Genomic DNA, 23,755 nt, shown 5'->3' with positions numbered 1-23,755 from the left:
CTCTCCTATCGACTTTTTGCTACTTTATCCTTCACAGGAATCTAAACTCGCTGACTCTTTCATTCGCGATCACGATGTTGTCCGAGTCGAAATCGGAGAACCAAAATCGACCGGGCCCCCTCCCCCTCCTTCCATCTCCCACTTCCCTGTCCCTGTCTTATTCCATCATCGATCCCATTGGAGCCCAGGATTGGAGCCCCAGCCTTGGTAAGAAGTAAAAGTCATCCCGATGTGAATAATGAAAAAATGAGAGTGCCCCCCTATTTCGCCGAGCCTCGATCGGAGCATCTATCCACGCAGATAAGTACATTTAATCAGGCAGAGCTATAGCCCAAACTGGAATCATTTCTCTCCTGTGAAATGCCTTTGGAAGTCTCGATGCGCGGCTACTCCGTTTATCAACCAATACATTGCTCTTGAGATGAAACCTCCCGATTTCGCATCATTCGGCCTGGGCTGATCCCCGCGGAATTCTCCAACTTCTCAGGAGCACGGGGAGCTGAAAGCGTTCGCAGCGTGTCGAGCCGCAGCACACGCTCGAAAGGCTGTCTAAATAACTGGTCTCTCACTATATCATGTCTGTTCACTAGGACATGCGATTCCATCATGTCCCAAATATTTTTATCGCTCAAAAAAATATTCGTCCGTCAGGGTGCTCACGGACAAAAGGAATCTTTGTGGAGATTTGAGTTCGGACGGTGAAAAATGCCTATGAGGATTTTATTACTATTATTTCGGGAAGAAGATCCTTCCGTCCTCTGGTTATCTCTGCTGACACAAGGGGCTACATTGGTTCAATTCTGACCGAAGTCTAGGGCACAGCTTTTCCAGAGCCAGAGCTGAGAGAGACTCCTCGGTGATTCTCTCGCAATTTGCGATCGCTAGCTTTCTCAGACCGGGGACGTGTCGGAGTGCGTTAGCCACTGCCCTCTCTGTTAGATTATCACAACGGTCAATGGAGAGGCTTTCCAAACGAGTATGATGCTCGGTTATGCTTACGAGTCCGAAACTTGTCAGAGGACAATCCCTTATATAAAGCTCCCTCAGTGATTTCGAGCCCAGACCCCTCAGAAAGGCTCTGTCCGTGAAATTCGGTCCTCTCAAAATCTTCAGGCATCGCAACTTCTTGAGTTGATTGAATTTGAGTCCATCGGTATCTACCAGATCCTTGCAGTTGATGGCAAGCTCGACTAATTCAAGCAAATTCTGGGTAAGCATATTAAAGCTCTCTCGGGAGGGACCCTTGTGCACGCCCAAGTCCAAAGAGCGGAGTTGCCAGAGGGTAGAAAGGATTTCGTACGAGCCGCCATCGTCATCGAAGGGGGGTAGCTTCAAGCGACGCAGATTCTTCATCCTGCTCAAGATTGCGAGTGAATTGCTGGTGAAGGCCTCATAATTATGTAGGCAGAGGTCGCTCACCTTCTCAACTTTGCTAATCCGAGTCAAGAACGCATCTGAAATCAGCCCGAAGTTGGGCAGCGGGAAAGTTTCTAACTCGGGACAGTTGATGAAGATCTTCAACAAATGCTCTTCTGATAGCGCAACGCTCCCTCTAAGCGTCAGATGACGCAGCTTTCTACATCCGCTTATGGCTTCGAAGGCCTTGTGCGTGAGATCGGCGCAGCAAGTCATTTCCAACACCGCGAGGCTACGTGCATGCTTCCTCAAGAGCTTAACCACGAAGTTGTCCCGTAGGGCAGCCATGGTGATGCTCAATCGCTCGAGGTTGAGCTCGAGATTGAGGAAGAAAGCGAGCCTTTTCTCGTACTCCAAGCCAGAAGTTTCCAAGTAACAGAAGGAGAGGGACGTTAGACTCGGCGTCAGTTCGAATAAACGCTCCAGTGTTTCAATCGGCAGGTCGGCGTCTAAGGATATGTGCTGAAGATGGAACGGGGGTGCCAGCTTGCTTGCAGTTGGTACCCCGGCTTCCGGTCCGAAGCCTAGAAGGGGATGAAGGGATACGTGAGTGTAGAGAGGGCTCACCATCCCTGGCGGAGCCTCAACTATCAGATCAATTCAGAAACTGCGATTCAACCGCGCCATCAAAGACTTGCTCGGGGCGCTCCGAAGGTCTCGCTTACCATTCATAACTAAGTATCGCAGCTCTGTACAATGCCGAAGGATCTTGAATAAGTCATCGGCTGTTCCATCACAGTTCAAGAGCTCCAGCGTGCGGAGGTTCTGCCCGAGTTTGCTCCAGAAGGACTCTCCGAATCTAGCCACCTCGACTGCGGTAGGAGAATGTTGCTTCGCTCAACTCGAATATAGAGCTTATATCCAAAACTTTGACAATAATTATATTCACGAGGGGATTAAAAGTACCTTCAAACATCCTGAGCTTCCTACAATTCCGCCGACTTTTCATCAATACCTCCTCGGCCTCATCCGCGTTCGATTTTCGGATTTCTACGAGTACATCTCTGAGGCAGATGGACTGCGACACGAGCTCGGCAATCTGACGGCTGGTTTGAGCGAAGTTGAGCCGCTCTAGCGGGCCAAGGCTGAGTAGCACCGGCTCCAGTAACTGAAGGGAGAGAAATTCAGTCCTTAAAGAACAATGCGGATCGGGCCATCTGAACCCCAAGAACGTAATTGTACACCAGAATCCCATCGGGAATCAGCTGAGCCGCGATTTCGTGCGCGATTTCTGGCTTCGATTCCTGTCAAATGATAGAGCGAAGGAGGGAAAGAGAGTACGAACCTCAGCAGGTAGGGTGTCCATCATGGTTATTGTCACGATTTGTGATTCTCGGCTTCGTGCTCCGACCCAGAGCTGTCACTGATCTGGCTAGAGGTTCAGACCGCAGGAGAAGTAGAGATACAATACACTCACGGGGACATGGAGTGATTGATAGCGGACAGTAAGCGGTTTTTTATTCTGAGGTTGTTGGTGCTTATATATGTACCTAATGGTTGAGAGAGGGGGATCTACGTGGGTACCTATTGGTTGAGTGAGGGAATCTACGTGGGTACCTATTCGTGAGCATCACTCTGTCTATCTAGTTGCTTACATCTGGGATTCTAGTGATTCTTCAAAGCAGGGTTAAGAGTGGTGCACGGAACGGGAGATGTAGACGGGGTTGAGAATGCGGGGTTACGATGAGACGAGGGTTCGGGGTTGATTTGAAGCGTGCATTGATGTTGGATCGTACAGAGACGGAGACTGAGATTTACCATGGTATGGTATGGTATGGTAGTGATCCTCGCCCTCGTGTAGCCAAGAGCCACATCGACGGGCGACCCTAGTCCAGGGGCGAGTATTCTCTAGCGGATCCTTCGGGCCTCGTCTTCCCATTCCTCGAGCGTTCTCTTCGTCTCCTCACATGTCCCATCGTCACCCTCCCCCTCCAAGCCCAGCATTCTGGGGAGCTCATTCGTCTCAGAGTGATATGGTTCACATTTCATGATGATGTGAGGGATTGTTTCTACCTCTCTCCCGCATTTCGTACACAATGGGTCGAGTGGTTCGTATTTCGTTCGATGTGCTCTGGTCGGTAGCATTCCCGCTCTGGCCAGTGCTAACAATGTACTCCCTCGACTATTCGTATATAGCCCGCGTACCGTTACGCCCCTTACTTTCCATTGTCTATATAGGGTGAGACTTGATTTCGAGCTCATTGACTCCGTCCATTGCTCACTTAGTTTTTCTTTTATCCTCCTCTTCACTTGTTCATTGAAGAGTTGGAATCTCGCACTCTGATCTCCCGTATATTCTAGGGGAATATCCGTGCATGAGAATCGTTTTTTTAGAAAGTTCAGTCGGGCTGTGGCTTCTGTGTATATATTTGTAGAGGCCATCATCGATAGGCACTTCCGTGGCCATCGGTCTGAATCCATCGCACTTACTCTTGCGAAGTATCGGATTTTGCTCTGCGCCTCTCTGCTCTCGAATGTGGACCACCCAAGCTCGCCGAGCACAAACTCTGTCGCGACCTTATGTGCCGTGATCCCCATAGCCCATTTCCCTGCGGCCACCTGAGTTCTATCAAAGATGGCCGTAATTTGTCTCGATGCCCGCGATGCCAACACTGCGTTCGCGTATGTTAGCTTCGGTACACCTGTCGCCATCCATTGGATCCGTGTGATCTCGAATCTGTTGAATGTCCATATGCTTTGAGCGTGTAAGCTCTGAAGTCTGCCATCTTCACCATCTTCACTGCCATTCAGTTTTACAGCAGCTCTGATGGTGAAAGGAAAGGCTGAATAATTTCCTTGAGCGTTGAATGATTCTATGATGGATTTTATCGGGTTATCCCAAAGTGATATGGTTAGAAGCCCGCTGTGCTTGTGGACGCTGAGGTTTGAATGTCGTCTCTGCGCTTGATTCGATTGACGTGGACGTTTTCTTGCCGTGTATGTTCTCCCCCGCGCGCGGGGGCGAACGTTCGAGGCGTGATTTTGTCGTTGTCACTATTGAGAGCTACAGTGAGTTTGTCGTGCTCGTTGAGACTCGTCGTGGGTATTTCTTGTCTGATTGTTCTTTTGGTGAAGAGAAACGGAGAAAATGTCTGTACTGCATAGCCCGATGCAGTTACGGAATGGGCCAGTAGGTGCTACGCATTGAAGATTGAGAAACTGTCGATTGAAGAGCCAGAAAGCGAGAGGGCACATGCTCTTATTGAGCTTGCAACCCCTCCCGCTGCCGTCGAGAAAGCCTGAAGGCTGAGTTATGTAAATCTCTTCTTCGACATCGCCGTATAAGAAAGCTATTTTAATGTCGAATCGTCTCGAATGCATTCTGTTTGCTGCACAAATCGAGAACAGAAATCGCAAGGTGTCGAATCTTGCAACGGGGCTGAACAACTGCCCATAGTCGACTCCTTCAATTTGCTTATATCCAAGAGCTAAGAGACGAGCTCTGAAAACTTCGCCTTCGTCATCCTTGGCGGGCTTGACTTTGAATACCTATCGGCAAGATATGGGCTTCTGAGGCTTAGGTGGACTCACTAATGTCCAAACCTTGTGATTTTCCATTGATCGGAGTTCTTCGTTCATGGCCCGTTTCCATTGTTCCGCATACCGAGGATCCATAGCTTGTTTGGAAGGGGAAGGCGCTGAGCCTAGAATTTCTGTGAAATCCATCTCGAATCTTCTCGGTGTCCTAGTTTGGCTTTCGTCTCTGAGATTCATCCTCGGATTATTTCCTCGTACTGGGGGTTCTTCTTCTTCGGGTATCTCGGGCTCTGGATTTCGATTCTCCTGATTCTCATTATCATCGCTTATCTCTTGATCACTACATTGATTCTCCAAGAATTCAATGTCGTTTGAATTGATCATTGCTTGACCCATTGGTTTCTTGTTGAGAAAAGATACATCCTCCGTGAGGAAAATTTCACGCGTGCTCTCTTGTAAGACGCGATAGCCATCAATTCTTTCTGCATATCCGACCATGATGCCGGGAAAGGCTTTAGGTTGCCACTAACTCTTTTAAGGATCATTCTTATAGAAGTAGCATCTCGAGCCGAATGGATGCAAAGACAGGTTGCGCGGAACATTATATAACGTTACGAAGGCTGATTTGCCTGTTACCTCGCAGATGTTGGTCTTATTCTTAACTGTTCAATGAAAGTATGCTCGCACTTGGAACTTTCCCCCTAACTTTTGAAGGCCTTGATGGATTACGATGAAACTTTGTGGAAGAGATTCCTCTCTTCGGGGGCCACAATTCTGCGTCAAGCGATCCAGAATATTCCGATCGAGTGGGAGAAGCCAATATTTCCCCTGGAAGAAACGCAACATTTCCACCCCAAATCTGTAACAAAAGTATGCGCGCACCTCGACCGATGGCGTTTCCCGCCCGGCTAAGGCACCGGGGCGACTAATCCGAGGGTTTTGAATATCGCGGAGTCTCATCGCACCTCGATGGGGACAGAATCGCCGGTCAAATTCACCATCCGATTCTCAATGTATCCAAGAAGGTCCCCGTCGAACTCATTTTGACATACATGGCACATTAGCGAACATGACAGTCATACCTCGAAGGAGGAGTTTGACCGGCGATTCTGTCCTCATCGAGGCGCGATGAGACTCCGCGATATTCGAAATCCTCAGATTAGTCGCCCCGGTGCCTTAGCCGGGCGAGGAACGCAGTCGGTCGAGGCGCGCGCATACTTTTGTTACATATTCGGGGCGGAAATGTTGCATTATTCCCAAGGAAATTTTCGGCATCTTCGACTCGATCGGAATACTCTGAGTCGGTTGACAAGGAATCGCAGCCCCCGAGGAGAGGAATTTTCTCCACAAAGTTGCATCGAAATCCATAGAGGCGTTCAAAAGTTAGAGGGAAAATCCCAAGTGCGCGCATACTTACTTTACACCGAGTACACGGCGCATTGGCACGTTATCTGCCCATAGAGTTCGGTTCAACTGAGCTGCTGTAAGCATGGTTCTCGCAAGCTTCGTAATTGTTTGATTTCTCCTCTCGGCTGTTCCGTTCTGTTGACTTGTTCTGGGATTGCTCACAATGAGTTCTGCTCCTATTCTGTTTAGCTCTCTTTTAACTTTGGAGTTGATGAACTCTCAACCTCCATCGCACATCAAAGCTTTGATTTTTCCGCCCATTTCCTTTTCGAACCATTGAATGTATTGGATGATGTATTGAGGTGCTTCATCTTTAGATTTGAGGATATATAGCTTATTGAAGCGAGATTAGATCTATAATGATCGTATAGATCCATGAAGTATTTCGATCTGTCGAGAGATGGCCTCATGGGGCCACACAAATCTGGGTGAATTATTTGCCCTGGCAATTGAGGTCTTGTGACTGAAGGTTTGAGATGATACGATGCTCGATTAGGTTTTCCCTGATTGCATGATTCACATTGAGTATCGTCATTCTTGAATTTCAATCCCTGTTTTACTAACGTGTCTGACTCATCATTTATGCATGTGTCTGAAAACTTCGTGTGCTTGCTTGAGAAAGGGGTTTTTCGCGAGTATGGACGTGTTAGCTTGTGGAGTATTTCGGAGAGATAGGGGGTGCCGTTGATCACCATGAGGCCATTGTCGGTATTTGCGGAGAAGGCGTCTGAGGAATTTTCGAGAGTGATTCATGTCTCATTTGCTTCCATGGTCCAGCCGGATCGCGACGAATTACGACGGAGAGTCGGAACGAAGAGGACTTCATCAAGGTCCAAAAGGTATCTTTCTCCGAAGGATTTATTTCAAGCTTGACGGTGCCAGTCGCAAATTCTCGGGGAATCTTTGAGCCGCCGACTCCTACCTTGACAGAGGTTTGAAGCATTTCGTAGTTCGAGAATGATTCAAGAGAACTGCAAAAATGGTTCGACGCTCCCGAGTCGAGAATCCAATAATTGGATACTTCTGATGTCGAATTACTGAATGCTTGAGTGGATAAACTCCGAGCTCCTGTATGATTGGCTCGAAAGTGACTATTTCTGGAATTCTGATTTTGAGGTCCATAATTTTCCCTGTTTTGTTGTTAGGTCTTCGATTATTGTTAGAGGGACGACTTGACTGGCGATAGGGGAATTGGAAGAATGGTTGTTATTAAACTTAGGCCTATAAGAGGGTCCTGGGTTCTGATACTGGTTTGGACGGGAGGGCGCATAGTAGAAAACGGACGGGTTATTGTTATTCTGATTTGAACTGCGATTGTTGTGATAGTTTTGCCTCGATGGATTGAAATTTCTATTATTTCCATTGAGAGATCCGTTATTTCTGATCAAGGAACTATTGTTGGTTTCTAGAACGGCATTTGAGGCGGGTTTCTTCGTTTTCGATGGCTCCATAAAGATTGAGGATCGTTTGCCGTTCACTAGGGGCGGCTTTCTTCGTTTTCGATGGCTGCATAAAGATTGAGGATCGTTTGCCGTTCACTAGGCTGAGTTCCCAGGACTGGATGAAGTTAGCCCAGGTGTCAGGCGAAGCCTCCAGGAGACGAGAGGTTATTACGGTGTCGTCGAGAAGGCCACCGACCTCAGTGACCTCCTGTAGAAGTTTTCTGAATTTCGTAGGATTTTGGATTGGAGTTTTGTGCGGACTGAATTGGAAGTTGAAGACGGAACGCATGGTCGCCTGAATTTCGGTTGCTGTGGTTCGTTCGAATCCTTGACTATCAACTCATACAACATTGGAGCTGTGAAAGCGCCAACGTTGCCATTGAGCCTGAGGCGAACGAGCTCAATATCCATGGAATTGAGTAATATCGTAGGAGCGATGCTATTGGCTTTTGCAAAGGGGTTGTCGGGCAAGATGCTTCGATTTCCTACCTCACAACAGTCAAGCTCAGCGGAAAGTAAGACATTGATGACTGTTTTTCAATCAGGGAAGTTGCTTCCGGAAACGTCGAGACGGAAAGCAGCGTAGTTCGGCCGTTTCGTCGCCAAAGAGTACATGTTCATCGTTGTCGGCCATGACTTGGTGTCTCGTGGGAGAATCGGTATTGGACGTTTCTGAGGTGCTGAGGAATTCGAAAAGCAGATTATTGTGCGCTAATGAGGAAAACGAATGCCGAGCAACGAGAACTGGTTCTGGAAGTCATTCATCGTTTGCATGAGTCCAACCGTGAACCCATCCAGATCTTCCTCACTGGACCCGCAGGGTGCGGTGAGACATTCACACTAAGAGCGTTGATGGAAACATATAATCATATAATCGATATTAACAGCAACACAATATTATATGAACAACGCGTACATCGCCACGGCGACAACCGGCGGAGCTGCGGTGGGGATAGATGGCTCAATGCTTCACTCCGCCTTCCGCCTCACGCTGTCGAGACAGGCGAACCCGCTATCCACAGAGGTTCTACAAACATATTGGCATCACCTTCGAAACGGTAGATGCGTCGTAATCGACGAGATGAGTATGGGCGGCTCGCATGTTATCCATGCCGTCAATTCCCGACTGCGAGGTACGACTGGTAAGTATGATCAGAGTTTCGGCGGAATGAATCTCATCGTGTGGAGGTTTGAAACAGCTTCCACCAGTGAACGCTACTCCAGTCTTCAGCGCGACAAGCAAGCGGGGCAAGCGGTCCTTTGGCAAGCACTGGATTATTTCCCATTGGTAACTGTTGTGCGTCAGAGCGACGCAACATTTTCAACCATGTGGACGAAAATCGGTAGCGGTGAGGATCTGGATGCCAGGGAGACGGGAGTACTCCAATCCCGATTCAGAACACGTGAATGGTGCAATGCGGATTTGTCAAGCGAAGTTCTCCGCTTGTTCTTCAATAACGCTGATGTCGAGACGTACAATTCGAAGGCCATTCCCAGAAATGAAGGAACGGAGGTCCTCATAGCATCGGATACGATGACAGTATACAAGACGAACGAAGAGCGAAGAATATAATAATCGGTAAAGTACACCGTATGGAAAGTAAGGATACCGGCAACCTTCCCTACAGCATCACGCAGACAGAGGGTTATACCTATATGCTGACGGCGAATGTAGACGTCGAGGATGGTCTTGTGAACGGAGCAATCAGAAGTCGTCTGCTACGGCAGACAGGTGACAGCTGCTTACGTGAGCCTCCGTGCCTTTTCTGGATTTTCCACCTATTGGACAGGACAGCCCCCAGAGACGAAAATGCATCTCCCTGTCCGGTTTGCATCAGCTTTTTCCGCTGTCTAAACCATCCCTCATGATCTAGACAACCGCAGTGGTGTGCGACATCTGCCCCTCCTGCAGCCTCGGTTTCCACAGAAATTGCAGGCCTTTTCTTTGTACCAGGTGTGGATTGGCCACCCACAGATCCTGTGCCTCGGACTTCACGAAGCTACGGAGTCAGGCCGGGGATACGGATCTCGCTTTTCTATGCGCTCGCTGTACGGTGCCCGGGTCCAGACACCACCGCGGTCACCCTTGTCGATCACCTTCGTGGATGTTTTGAGTACGGGCAGTGGCGTACGCAGGAGGTTTTTTTGGGGGGGGGGGCTAGATCGGGTCTCCGCATGGGGCTGAAATCCGATATGGCGATTCGCTCCTATACTACAGCATTACGAAGAAACCATCTGGGAGGGGCTATAGCCCCCTTAGCCCCCCCCTGCGTACGCCCCTGGATACGGGATGGATCCTCGAGTCGGGATCCTTGCGGTCCAACGAACTTACCTGGGCCACCTTTTCGACTCCTTGAGTCTTTGTCGCGATTCGTTGCCTGTGACTCATGCTTCTGAGTTGAGCGGCTGAGCGACACTCAATCTGAATGCCCGGTCTGCTCATATCGAAGATCAGTTGGAGAAGATGTCGTCGCTATTGCTCGTGCGCAGAGTTCTCGGGATGCTGATATCGGAAATTGCGATCGCCCTGGGTCCGACTACCCATCCGCTCGAGCCGGGCGTGGTCTGCTCGCATCTGAGGATGCACTCACTGCGCAACTGGAAACGCTCGGGTCCGAGAACCTAGCTCTTCGCGCGAAACTGCGCACCCTCGAGGGGGAAAGAGGAGCCTCCGAGCAGGACAGGACCAGACTTCTCGCTGTCAATCGTGATCTTCTCAGCAATTTGCGGGTCTTTGAGAGCTTCTCGTCAAGCCAGGTCACTCCCCCTACCCGGCGGGAAAAACCGGCGAGCTCATGGGACACCATCTCTACGAAAGCAGCGAGGAAACCAGCTCAGCAAAGAGACCGGCGGCGAACCGAGATTAAGTCTGATCAGAGTGATTTCCACCTCCCCCACCCCGTGCTGCTCTCACGATTACTCCAGCATCCACTTCCCCTAACTCATCTCACATTTCTGTTACTCGCACACGTCCGGAAACCACCCCATCCACCATACTCGACTTCGCGCGGAAAATATGTCCCGAAGTCATTTCGTGGGGAAATTCAAAGCCAGGGCGGGCTCCAAGATTGCGTCTCTTGCGATAAAAATTCCTTTCGGGAATCAAGCTCTGCTCGCTGAGCACCTGTGGCCGTCCGGAGTCCGCGTTCAACCGTTCAAGGGACTCCTAAAGGAGGAAAACCTGCTGGATATTATGTACTAGGTTCGACTGACTACCACGACCCGAAGAACCGAAGATCCTACGCTGTCTTTACATGAACGCCCGCTCCGCTGCCAAATCCGGTGCCCTCGACTCTCTCAAACTCTCTTGTGAAGCCATCTCCACATGCTGCGCAACAGATCTTCCTACCATCGTGATAGGTGATCTTAACCTCCCAAGGATTAAATGGAACTCAGCATCTCTTCCACTCAACCCAAACACTGAGGCATCTGCGTTTCTCCTCTGCTGTCAAGAGAATAACCTCCATCAACTCGTCGAGGAATCTACTCACCACTCGGGATCCTTACTCGATCTCCTCCTTGCATCTGACCCCAACCTCATCGAAAATCTCCACATTATCGACCCGCCCATTCTTTCTGACCACAAGGCCATACTCTACGGAGTGTCCCTTGGCCTCATGCCCCTCGATGAGGATGTCAGTCGCACAAATTATCACGACATGGATCGTCTATCAGTGCCGACGCACCTAGACAAATCGCGTGGAAAGTTTTCCTCAGCGGGTGTGGAGATGCGGACACTGTGTTCCAGAAACTCGCCGATCTCTGCGTTCTGCTGATTCAAAGATTCGCACCACTGCGTACTGCATACACTCACAAGGAATCTCCTCAGACTAGAGTGCAAGTTCGCCGAGACCCGCCCAACCACCTCCCTGGCGATGAAGCTGCTCAAGGCTAATCGTCGCCTTCGCTTGATCGATTCACCGAAGCGTCGCGTCTACCCTTCATTCTTCCCACCAACTGAAGGAAAAGGAGAGAAATAATTTGAGCTCATCCTATACAATGGTATCCATCCGATGTTCACCAGAAAAGAAAATCCCCCGGAATCAGAATGTCCCGTACAGAAGCAAATTTCTGTAGAGCGATTCCGAAACGCCTTGGAGGATCAGCGATGAGGCACAAACTTTGATATTCTTAGAGCAATCGCCTCGTCGGCGTCGCGCCGTCCTAACTCATTACTGATTTTCGGAGCTCAACAAGCGCGAATGTGGATACAAGAGTTTTTATTCGCTGTTCGCTCTTCGGGTTTGGATGTGATGACCTTCCATGCATGGCCATCTGCTGCGATCGTCCTCTAAGTTAGTGTGAATGAGTTTTCCGATTTCCTTCTTCCTCGCCCGGGCTCGTGGGCTCGATCCTTTTCTCTGTCCATGGGTCTTCTCCCTGTCGTCACTTTTCCGAATCTTTCGACTGCCGAGGCTCTCACTCACCGAGAGGCCGAGCTCTCGGGACGTAGTCAGGCGATATTCCGGAGGCGAATCTGTCCAGAACCTCCATAAGTCCAGGTGGGATACGCGTTTCTATCAAGTCGTGCATCATCTTCCTCCTGATGTAAGGAACATCTCCGTGGCTGAAGCCTCCGATACAACTACGTGTTGCTAATTCCGCGTATTTCAGGACAAACACCCCGCAATCGGAGGGATTCACTTGTTTCGGGAGATCATGTTCGGTTTCCATTTGCCAGTCGGAGAAACACACTTGTGAGTTTTTCTTGACGCGGAATTCATCGGTGAGGTATGCCAGGACGACTACCAGAAGCGGTTCGTTTTTGCCCCCATTTGGATCCATGAAAGTGATTGTTTTCTTCCTCTGATCCACGACTACCAAGCACAAATGCGCTCCGACGTGCACTGGCACGAGTAAGATGTCGTGTGCGAAAATGTCTTCGTCTCGGGTCCATTCACGGACAGCATTGTAGCCCATGACGAAGTAGCGTTCCAGAAAGAACGTGCTGAACGTGTAGATTTTCGGGGAGAATGGGATTTCTTTGCTCTGGATCACGAGCAGATTCAGGTAGGCGTTCACGATCGTATCGTTTAGCCAATTGTCTCCCACCAGAGTTTCGAGATCCGAACGGGTCAAGGGCTGCCCCGCGAAGTGGGTCAAAACGTGGTTTGCAGGACATTTGAGAGCGTTTTCAATAGCCTGGTTCATTTTTTTGGTGATCGGCGGGTATTGAGGGTCGAATGCGTCGAAAAACCCGGAGGAGCTTTCGGAACACAGCTCGATATTATCCTCCTCGGACGGGCTGGCTTCTGTCGGCTTCATTGACCTTGCGTTGTTCCGCATCCGTCTATCCACGTCCCGTTTCCGGATCGGGCCAGCAGCTCCCTGAAGTTCACTTTGAATTTTGGAGGATTCCATTTTTTGCACGGGAATGGAAGAGACTTCTACAGAGTACGTTGCACGCTTCGAGTTAGAAGACGAATGCTTGAAACATGGCGAAATGGTCATGGTCCATGCGATGTTGGCGGCGTCTCAATGCACTCGCCCTTTTTTTGAGGGTAGTGGATGCGGACGAAGTACGAGATTACCGAAGTAGTTAGCGAGATGTTCGCTGGAATTCGAGGAGCCGCGGTCGTCGAGATTGAACTCCAGAATCTACCCCTAGTACCGCGCTCGATTACGACCCACAGCCATAACCACATTCCACAAGTTCATTTCTTACACGGATGACCGAGCTCTGAGATTGATTCGATAGATCGATTGTGTGTAGCCATAATTAATGATTTCCACCGGTTCTTCAGGAATCCAAAGGATTCTCTCGGAGCGGCTCTTGCGTCAGAGACGCAGTAGGAATCACGAAATTATTACTTGCTCCCATGCACAGCAGCGCATGCGATTATCTTCTTAAGCAACCGGACCACGAAAGCATGTTGCTCGTATCGATTCTTCGAAAGCGATCTCGGAATCTGCGAAAAGCAGACCCTCCACGTTTATTGCGATTCGATCTACTCCGAAGTAAACCGCATTTCAATGCTTCATCGCGATGCAGTTCATCCCAACATACTCTCCTGTAGAGTTGATTCCACCGAAAATTGATTTCTTTATGGAGCGCGATTGTTTCCGGAGCTCACGATTAACTTCGGAATCGAGCATAGAAGCTCCAGAGCTTTTGACAAGTCTCGCCCCTTGGAGGAGCCTGATGTGTTTTCTCCCGGTTATCGGTGTTCATTCGCCCCCGAGGTCTCCGGATCCTGGGTCCGGAAACACGAATCTCAGAGCTAGCCTGCGCCTCGGAGGCGGGCAGCACAGTACAAGCTCACAGGAGAGATCACAGGGACGTGCAATGCGGTGGCTCCAGTCGTCAAATACGATCTGCGCGTCGCTATTTTTGCCCGGGATTCATCTTCGTCAAGTGACCGGCTCTGACTGCGGGGGTCTCCACCCTGGAATCCGCAGCGCCGGACGATCTCGGGACTCACAGCCCAAGCGAAATGCCTACTCCGAGCTCGCTACTAACTCGTATAGAAGTTCTCAATTTTCGCCCCTACAGTTTGGTGCCGGGGCCGGAAAGCCGAAACTGTTCACATTCATGCAGCCCTCAACTTATTGCAACGAGCGGGCTCGGAGAGTGTGATTCTGAGCTGATGTTCACATCATGGTATAATATTCACATAACGTTACGTCAGAGTTTAAGAAGCCCGAGACACCTGGTGTCACGGGAGCGGGACCGCCTCGAATCAGCCGCTCCAGTTTCTCTCGGCCACTCGGCGAACACACTATTCGATCTTTCGATGAGAGAAACTAGGATAGGGTCACGCGGATGACCACACGAATCGTTTAATTATGTAAACGACCCAAGCCTCAAGGATTCGACTGTATCCGGGTAGCAAACCTGAGCCGCTGTCGGACAAATTTCCTCTATCTGGAATTACTTCCCTACATTCGAGGACAGGCCGATCGATGAGGATGACCGCGGAAGAATTCTGACGACGCTGTCATCGTGATTGAGCATTTAATTCACTCGCACGCTCCGTCGGACGAGGCGGGAAGTCTTTCTCGGAAATTTATTGATGAGATCGATTCTAATGCTGGACCTGATTGTCTGTTCGCTATCGCATCGGGCTGCGTCATAAGCGCCCCGAACCAGCCCTACAACGACTCACAGGTAGAACGGACAGTTGACGGGGTCTTCGATTCGACGATCAGTAGAGTCACGAACAGAGGGAGCTCGCGAGTACCTAAATACCTGCACGACCCCGCTCTCTCGAGTCTCCGATGGGCGTCGTATCGGTCGTTCCCTTACGATGCCTGTCGTGCTCCTAGGAATTCCTCTCTTAACACGGAACAGTATGCGCCGTCTTCACAAGTCAATGCAAAAGTCGCAAAACAGAATTTATTCAATCACTTCACCTCGCATCAGATTTAGTTCTTAAAACCGATAGGGAAGGAAAATAGCCGCTTTTGCACTCTTGCAGGCTCATCAGAGGAGGGTATCTGGTCTCAACATTCGCAGATGCATTTGATGAGAATTTTGTTCTCTTCGCCGCATTTCCCGCAGGATATGATGCATTTGCAGAGACACATCTTCCTCGGCTTGTCCACGCTGCACGACGCGGAATCACAGCAATCCTTTCGGCTCACAGTTTCGCGACAGTTCTTACAGGGGCACACACATTTGCATTCTGCGCAGCTTTCCCCGTCTTTGCGGCAATTCTTGCAAGCGCTGGAACATTCGCAGCCGAAGTCCTTCTTCGTGTCATCGCCACAGGCGCCGCAGGAACAGTTACACTGGCAATCTTTGCAACATTTGCCGTTCTCGCAGCACATCTTGCAGTCACTGGTACATTTGCAGACGCAAGAATCCGGCCTCCTCGGTCCCTCGCCGCAGCTCTTGCAGGTGCATAAGCACCTGCTATCGTCGCAGCATTTCCCATTCTCGCAGCACTTCTTGCATTTGCTCGTACACTTGCAGGTGCAATCTCCGTGCGAGTCCGATGACTTCTCACAGCTGTCGCAGACACAGCGGCATTCACCGACGCATGTCACCTCTCCTTCGGGTTCGTTCTTCTTCGGAAGCGGTTTGCAAACGCAAATTACCAGGTGTTCCTCCCCATCCGATGCTCGTTCTTCGCGTTTGATTGGCCCCCTGCAGTTGCCTTTGCATTCCGAATCACCCATGGTCGCAGCCTGGAAAATATGGGAGTTTGCCTTAGTAGAAAGGTGCTGACTCGAAATCTAATCATCGTCACAGAAAGAGCCCACTCATGAATCTCGATGACTCGTTCTTGCGTATGCAACACTCCCCTTACTTTTTCGTTTTCAGATGTTCTTGATGCCGGTGCAGATGGCGCCGTTCCTCTCTGCTCCGTAATATATACCTCTTTTTGACAATGGCGACAAATCCGGTGGTGCCGTGTGCAAAATCCTAGCGAGCCGTGTGCAAACTGCGCCTGCACTGTCGGAGCGAAGCGCTGTCTTGGTGCCACGTGGGTTCCATTCTTGTTGTACGTCACGGTCCTCATGAACTCCTCCATGAAGAGCTGATCCTCCTCCCTATGTTTGTCTAGAATAGCTATCGCGCATCTCTCGCGCTTCGACAAACTGACGGAAATCTCGCTCAAGTGTTATCATTGGATTCAGCGTATCTAGGTGAGGTAGTCTACAATGAAGACACAAGATCTGTACGTGATTGGCTGTGATGCGACGCTTGGGTGGAGTTCCGTTGCTGCTGCTTCCGAATAGAGCCCATACGAAGGCCGTTTCGGCGACTTCTAAGTTCTTCGCAAGTCGATGCGCGTTATGTGTCTGGATGGCCACCAACTGGTCAGACCCAATAAGAATGTCTATGGGGGTCTCTGGATCATGATCATCAGAGGATTCGATGTTCAGAGACCGGTCTCGGTGACTTTTGTGGCCTGATTCAACATCTTCAGAGCTACCGGGATCTTCGGAACAATTTTCATGTTTATGCCCTGTCTTGATGTAAGATTTTTGCGATCCCGAATCGAATAGAATCCGCACTCGTGCTTTGTGTCCTTGTGGACCCATGGCGGTGGCCTTCACGGAGATGCAGTATTGCGCCTCCTCGTTGCCTCCATCCTTCATCCTTTTTCTCTGAACGCTCCCGCAGCCGCGGACACCACTATTCTTGGATCGCATAAAGCCGTCATGTGTCTACGTTTTTTGCACTGATCGCAGGTGGGTGCTCTGCGACATGCAGCTGCTCGATGTCCCACCTTCGAGCATTTGTGCGATCGGTTTTCTTTGAGGAGGAGCTCTTTTTTCCGAGTTAGGCTCATGGATTTGTCGGCGCACGCTGAAGTCACATGGTTGTTCGCTTCGCAGAAGAGGCATTGCCGTGCTTCGGTCAGTTGTGTGACTGGTCTTCGCTGGATTTCGTCATTTCTTCTACTGTCACTTGTTCTCACTTCTGTCTTTAAGCTCATGGTTGTCGGGGTATATTTTTTTGCTCTCCGCCGATACTTGTGTCCAATCCTCTGACATTGTAGCCTCTATGCGGCATACATATAGCATGAATTCTGAAATGCTACTCGTATGTGGTATAGCCGGAGTTTATCATGTGACTCGAAATCCCGGTTCCTCCCGAGGGCCTGGGATGTCGCGAGTGCTCATGGAGGACGTCTTCCCGCATGGTGAAACATATCGGGCACAGCGTTCTGCTCGTAAGTTCCGAGGGACTGATCCACGATTGTGATTTCGAATTTTCGCGCTCAGATGCGGCCGTGTCTGCAGCACACCACTGTTTGTTGCTCCTCGGTGGATTCTGCTGTCGATGTTGATGCGCATGTTGCCGGATCGACTGACAGTGCCGCTTCTCAGCATCTTCCCCCTGCTGTCCTCGGAGGGTGTTTCTGTTCGGAGCGGCTCTCATACTGTCACTGTTGTCGTATGACTCAGGAACGAGAGATCGTGAAGTGAAGTGTAATTTCCCACCGGGGAACACCATGGAACTCCTGACGAAACTCGTACTTTGCGCGCTGCTGATCGGCGTTGTGACAGCAGCTGAGAAGAGCAATTTCAAAGAGAACGAAAAACCGAAGATTTCAAGCTATTCGAAGGAAGCCAACCTTCCCCGGAAAGAACGGCCTGCCAGAGACAGCGATGTGAAGTCCGATGACAAGGAGGACTATCGACCACCGAAAAACTTCGCCACATCTTCCGAAAGGCTCTTCAAGATGCAGAAGATTCAGAACATTTGGCAGAAGGGTCAGAAGGTGAGCATGGCCAACAAGATCTGACACTGAGTGAGTCGGTGATGCTTCGCGTCCTCTTGACATCTGCCCCGTTGGTATTCCGGATAGAAGCGGCGATCGGGAATAGTGGCATCGCTACACGAAAATCCCCCCGGCGGAAAATCTCGTTCCGGACGTACCTGGTCAGTCCCGTTCATTCGGAACGTAGGAAAAAACGCCCGAAAAACCACACCCTCGGCCCCATATACTGACTCGCTTTCGATCTGCGTGCTCCACGACGAGAGGAATTGACGTTATCGCTGGGAAGTTGACATCTCGACGAAATTTCTACAGACATGATGTATGTCACTGTCTAACCTGCTGCTCCCGCGCAGCATCCACCGTCATGTCCATAGATTTCAGTCTCGCTCCGGTGGAGTCCTTCTAGGTATTCAGTATTTCTCAGGCCCGTTGAGATGGATCTGAGTGTTTTAAGCCGAGTCACGCTCGCTCGCTCGCTCTGTATTCGATCCCGTGCACGGCGTGAACTTCATGGCTCCAATATTCGTGATCGATGACTGCTCTTCGGAACCACCTATCGTTACCTAACCGAGTGATCAAGCTTCACCTGGACTGTCCATTCTCCCTACAGGCGCTCAATGAAGCCAAGCTCAAGGCTCTCTATCATGACCTCAAAACCCAAGACAAGCAGGAAATCGCTTTCAAGAAGATCAAGTCCCAGGGGAAGGACAAGGATGGCCTGCAGGAGGCGGCTTTGCGAGTGCAGCTCGCCGGTATCGTAGAGAGATTTGGTCTCGCTGCGAGCTTTCCAGAGCACCGAAAAGGAGCCGATGATGACCACAAGATCGAATCGATGTTCAAGGATAAAAACTCAATAAGCTCTGGAGCAAGGTACTGAGGACAGGGGCCCTGCTCATACACAAACGATTTGACGCCTATCTATCCGGTAGCTTCTCCGGAGAATTTTCCATAACTTTCGCTTCTGATAGATTGAAGCTGCCGGCCTCGATGAGAAGGAGATGAAGATCCTTAAAGAAGAGCTTGACCATCATCAACTGAAACAGGATCAGTATTATGCGTTCGTCGATAATCTGCACGAAACCCGCGAGAAGACTCCTGAAATGGAAAATCACATCGGTCATTTCCTGGAAGAAGAGGAGGAGGGCGCAATCCGCCGCGAGAAGAAGGGTAGGTCTAAGGACAAGAATGGACCGCCGAAGGAGCACCTCGATCTTGCGGAGGACGTAAGTTAGATACGTTTGTTTTCAATTTTCAAACAGATTTCTCGAGCATCCGTGAGAGAGAGATATCGGAGCTCTCTATGACTCATGCATCGACAATGATGATATGCGCGGAGTTGCATCCGTCTCCTGCTCTCGCAAGGCGAGTCGGAAGAATTTCGCGTCCGCCGTGCATCCGGAACTCTCGAGCAACGATCTTGCTGAGAGAAGCCCGACTCGCCACCCTTCAGAGTGATTTCTCTGATCTTCTGTCTAAAAATCTTTCTGTCGACAGATAAGAGTGAAACATCGAGACTTGAAAGAAAATTTCGATAACATCGCCGAGAAAGTCCGCGCGAAACTGAACGAGAAAGAATTCGAAGATGAGCAAACGCGGAAACTATGGAAGCTCGCGAAGGAGGCTGATTTTGACGAGGAAGATTTGCTGTCGCTCAGGAGCGAACTCCACCATTTCGAGCACAGGTACGGCGGACGTGATTCCCCGATTTTGATGAATTGATTCAAGCCGGAATTATTGATGTCTGGTTCTTTTCAGGGTTCGCAAGCTGCATCGTCTCCGCCATGAAGCTGGACTCGTCGAGGACGCCGACGAAGCTAAAAAATTCAAACGGAACCTATCTGAACTCGAGAAAAAAATTGAGAAAACACATGACGAGCTGAGAGGAAGAATTGCGAGACGGAGTGAATTGTGATGCAATGAGCGATGACCTCTGGATCCTACGGCATTCGTCGTCCCTATTTCCCAGCGGATAACCCCAAGCGTTTCCCTCGCTCGGGAATCGCCGGCCGATTCTCCCTCGTCTTGGTTCCGGGAGTTCATTCAAGCATAGATATTTTCTCTGACGGGTCTGAAATCATCGACCTGGGGTATCACCCGTCAGGGAACCCGTCGTCTTTCCGGCAATGAAGGGACAAAGACTCGCTTCGGGAAATCTCCACGTTTTCTAAAGTTTCCGAAGCATGAGGCTCTGCAATAAGAAGGACATACTAGGACAAGATAGCGTGAAGGTTTTTCAAATCATCTATATACATATGCATAAAGTACATATACGCGTTGAAGTGTGTGTTCTTAAGGATATTTCCCGGTGGGCTCTGCTTCTCCGAGGTCACAATAGTTATCAAAGCCGAGCTGTTGTTGAATAAAATTAGCGGAATGAATATTAGGGGATATTAAGAGTATTCGTATTCTGTGCTGTTGAAATCTGATTCGTGTCCGCAAACCGGTTTCTCCGTGCGCTTCTCCATGCTGCTCACTCGGGAGCACCCCAAAAGGAGCATTTGCTGTATTCAATCTTTCTGTATCTTATGATTAAATCCGTAAAACCACAAGGGATCTAAATCAAGTCTTGGTGAAAGATCGGACTCGACAGCGAAATGCAATTCATTGCTGGAAATACTCGATATGATTCGATAATTTCGTCCCTAGCCTCCTCCGCGCCCCTCGGAGTCTTACACCGAGAGCGATAGTCCTTCCAGATTCTAGGGCTGAAATGTCGATGATTCGTGAACCACCCGGGAAATCGAAGCCCTTACTATTTATCAAAACGGGACCGGCTCCTCCACCGGCTATCCTAGGTACAACTCGGACGGCGAACTCTTCGACGGACTGAATAGATGAAAGATCTGCGAGTCATGCTTGATAGATAACACTGCGTTGAAAACCAGCTGGGCATGGAGGAGGAAGAAGAGAGAAATCGGAGCAGCCTACGTCCTGATCTACGATTTCAGATAGGACCTGTGCCTCTCGCGTGCGCGCGCTCGCAGAGAGATATCCCAGACCCACCCGGACTCCGTTGAGCGTATCCTGCTGATTTAGTGAATGTTTACGAAGGACTCCCCGGCTCTGCACTTTTCTAATAAGAGCTCAGTTCCGCGCGACTCACCAAGTAGCTAATAATGTGAAAATAGCCTCATCGAAAGACAATGCAGGTATGTTCGCTCAATTTTTGAATCTCGAGTCCATGCCTTCATATCCGGAACATCTTGGAGAGCATCAGAGAGTTTTGAACAGCCAGAAAACGAGACGGAGGTCGAATGTAACTCCGGAGTCTGGAGAGTCTGGGCTCGATGGATTCGCAAATCGCAAACCGAGAGCTCCGTTCGGCCTAGTGCGTTATAAGGACGACGGTGGAACAAATAACTTTGTTTTGGATCGGCCTGGTGCTAGGAAAAAAAACAGCCGTCCCGGGAGTCATTGTCGAGTTTTAAATTGAGAAGGTGTCCGAATTCCAGCATCAGCGTCGAATTTTGACGTCGCTCGTCGCGATCCACAACCCGACAAGGATGACCCACACCAATCCCCTCGGTCCCTCCCGAGGTAAACCAGCTCCTCCTTGGGCGGTAGAGGTAAGAGTGAGGCTTATCACTCAATCGCCTCAATTAATGAGACTGTGTCAGCAAACCGGGTAGGAAAAGCGTGACTCGAACCCGATGTGCGTTCATTTCAGAAACTCTTGATGGAAGGTCACACCAGAGACCAGATCATGAGCGACTGGGAAGCTCTAGTGAGAAAGCCTCACTCCTCATTTGACAGAATTGATCGGTTCTTGCGAGCTCTACGACGAGACTATGACCTTTCGTATTCAGGCATCAAAGAAATGTTCGCGCAGAAAAGATTGGCTCGATTCAGGGAAGATCAAAAGTGAGTCTCCGGCGAGGACTTGGTACTCGGTCGATACCGATGGAGCTCGAATGAGCGTGTTTTCCCTTGAGCGGAATTCGAGGGGATCGCTGACGCTTCTCCGCCTTACAGCTACCATCCACTGGCGGACGGAGGGACCGGGCCCGATATCGCGGCGGCGAAATTTCTAATGCTTCGATCAGCGGCTGTCAAGTTTAGGAATATCGATGATTGGATGACCGGCGAGGACAAAGCGTTGACGCTTCCCACAAAATATCATCCGGGTTTTATAATCGAAGCAATAGATCTAAGAGATTTCCAAATCCTCCACCGGGGCTTCGAGCACTTCGCTCGGTGCGGTGACCTGAAGTCTCTGAAGATGGTGAAGCAGAAATACGTTGATGACTTCTGCTTGGATTCTGTATCGGGAATGTTCAATTTGAGTCTCCAGTATCTCGACGTGTCCGGATGTGAGCTCGTCACAGAGAAAGGACTCGCGTGTCTTCACCGCTGCAAAAACCTTAAATTGCTCAACGCGTACAATTTGCCCGGGGTCAAGCATCCTGAGCTCCTAGCTATCCTTCTCGAGGAATCCTCGCCTGCTCTTGAAATCCGAGGTCTGGGTCTTCCGGTGAAGCAAGGGGCGACTTAGATCGAGAAGTTTTGTTCCTGAGCTCTCTGGGAGGTTTTGTGAAGTTCGGTGTATGTGAGGGAAGAGTTTGTAGAGTCGAGTGTACGAATAAAAAGGAATACAATGGCTGACGAGGAATTGTTCCCTCCTTGTGTGATTCGAAAATCCAGTTATGGCGTTTCGTTTGTTCCGAAGATAGAGAACAAGCCGCGACCTTATCCCTGACCTTTTTCCTTCTTGATGTCTGTTCGGAAAGTCGGAGGTGGTCGCTCCGAAGAATGATATACCAATAACAATGGTATATTACGTGTATCATTTAATATTTTAGGTTATGTGTGGTATAAGAATAATAATAATAATAATATAATCATGAGATGTCCTCTATTCCCTAAAGAGCTCCTATGCATAGATCGCACGATGATGGTCAAACGATTATTTATTCTGATTGTTATAATTTGGGTACACACTCACCAGGCGCATCATTCGAAGTTGTGAGAATTACTCTGCTATCGCAGATGAAGAATATGAACGACATCATGCTCGTCTGAAAATTAGCCATTTTTTTCATGCTCCGACGCTTCGCTTTGTGACAAATAGCCGATCGCTTCCCTGTCACGTTTCTGGCACCGTTTTCGGACACGCGATGCAAAAAAAATCGATTGTTGTCTTTGACACCGAATATTAACGGGGGCACCTCGTGAACTTGCGATGAAAGGGAGCGGAATAAGCGTTCTCACAGGAAAAGGGTTCGCTCCCTTCATGCCACCTCGATTTGCACTGTCAAGGGTGAGCAAGCGTCTCGCAAGCCTCAAATGTTGGAGAAAGTTGATCTGGAGCGGATGTGGTTCGCTATAAAACTCGGTCCCGCACCGAGGTCCGAGTCACTTCTCCAGATGGATTTATTGTGCGCCGGTGGACATGACGCTTCTCATTCGCTTGTCGACGCTCGTAGCATTGGTGTGGTCATCGGATGCCATAATCGTGGGTAAGCAGCGCGTTTCTCGATCGTGAAGTCAGCCGGAATCGCATCCGCGAGAGGGGAGGACTGTCTTCGGTCTATGTCGGATCTCTTTCTGTCGATCACGAGCTCGAGTTGAGAAAAAAATCCTCCGATAAGGTGTTCCCACGCGGACGGGGCAAACGACGCCTGTCGCCTACCAATGGACGCTACCGAACGGTCAGAAGCAGGTTTTCGTGAGACAGCGGGATCTTCTGTACCAGAACGGCCACGCGACGGCTGTGGTGAACCGTTATCCATGTGTCCAGACTTACGCCGTGGGGACTACCAAGCGACAGCGATATGCTATGTGCATGCCTCAGATCAGAGCAATCAATCCTCAGGTATGGAAACGATCACAATGCTA

General features: G+C 49.8%; 4 protein-coding genes across 4 annotated transcripts; 2 read left to right on the top strand and 2 right to left on the bottom strand.

Moving 5' to 3' along the window:
- Nucleotides 1-762: 762 nt before the first annotated feature.
- LOC100908367 (F-box/LRR-repeat protein 2-like) lies at nucleotides 763-2,725 on the bottom strand. The gene is made up of 4 exons (XM_003744031.1): nucleotides 2,702-2,725; nucleotides 2,323-2,524; nucleotides 2,082-2,228; nucleotides 763-1,940 (listed from the first exon to the last, which is right to left on the bottom strand). Exons 1-4 carry the CDS (start codon nucleotides 2,723-2,725, stop codon nucleotides 763-765), a joined length of 1,551 nt encoding a protein of 516 aa, XP_003744079.1.
- A 539-nt stretch (nucleotides 2,726-3,264) lies between these two features.
- Nucleotides 3,265-4,068, bottom strand: LOC108864347 (uncharacterized). The gene has a single exon (XM_018639788.1). The coding sequence runs from the start codon at nucleotides 4,066-4,068 to the stop codon at nucleotides 3,265-3,267; it is 804 nt and encodes a 267-aa protein (XP_018495304.1).
- A 13,424-nt stretch (nucleotides 4,069-17,492) lies between these two features.
- LOC100904515 (alpha-2-macroglobulin receptor-associated protein) lies at nucleotides 17,493-20,310 on the top strand. Its single transcript, XM_018639805.1, is given in 6 exon segments — nucleotides 17,493-17,920; nucleotides 18,531-18,762; nucleotides 18,765-18,790; nucleotides 18,889-19,143; nucleotides 19,415-19,602; nucleotides 19,676-20,310. Coding segments are annotated over 6 exon segments (1,128 nt in total). The 5' UTR covers nucleotides 17,493-17,650; the 3' UTR covers nucleotides 19,833-20,310.
- A 647-nt stretch (nucleotides 20,311-20,957) lies between these two features.
- LOC100908226 (ATP synthase subunit s, mitochondrial) lies at nucleotides 20,958-23,313 on the top strand. The gene is made up of 5 exons (XM_018639785.1): nucleotides 20,958-21,069; nucleotides 21,373-21,486; nucleotides 21,588-21,781; nucleotides 21,893-22,377; nucleotides 23,228-23,313. The coding sequence occupies exons 1-5, from the start codon at nucleotides 21,064-21,066 to the stop codon at nucleotides 23,311-23,313; spliced, it is 885 nt and encodes a 294-aa protein (XP_018495301.1). The 5' UTR covers nucleotides 20,958-21,063.
- The last annotated feature ends 442 nt before the right edge of the window (nucleotides 23,314-23,755 follow it).

The sequence above is a fragment of the Galendromus occidentalis genome, unplaced genomic scaffold (genome assembly GCF_000255335.2).
Source record: "Galendromus occidentalis unplaced genomic scaffold, Mocc_1.1 scf7180000077458, whole genome shotgun sequence".
Taxonomy (NCBI): Eukaryota; Metazoa; Arthropoda; class Arachnida; order Mesostigmata; family Phytoseiidae; genus Galendromus; species Galendromus occidentalis.
This window is presented reverse-complemented; position numbering and strand designations above follow the sequence as displayed.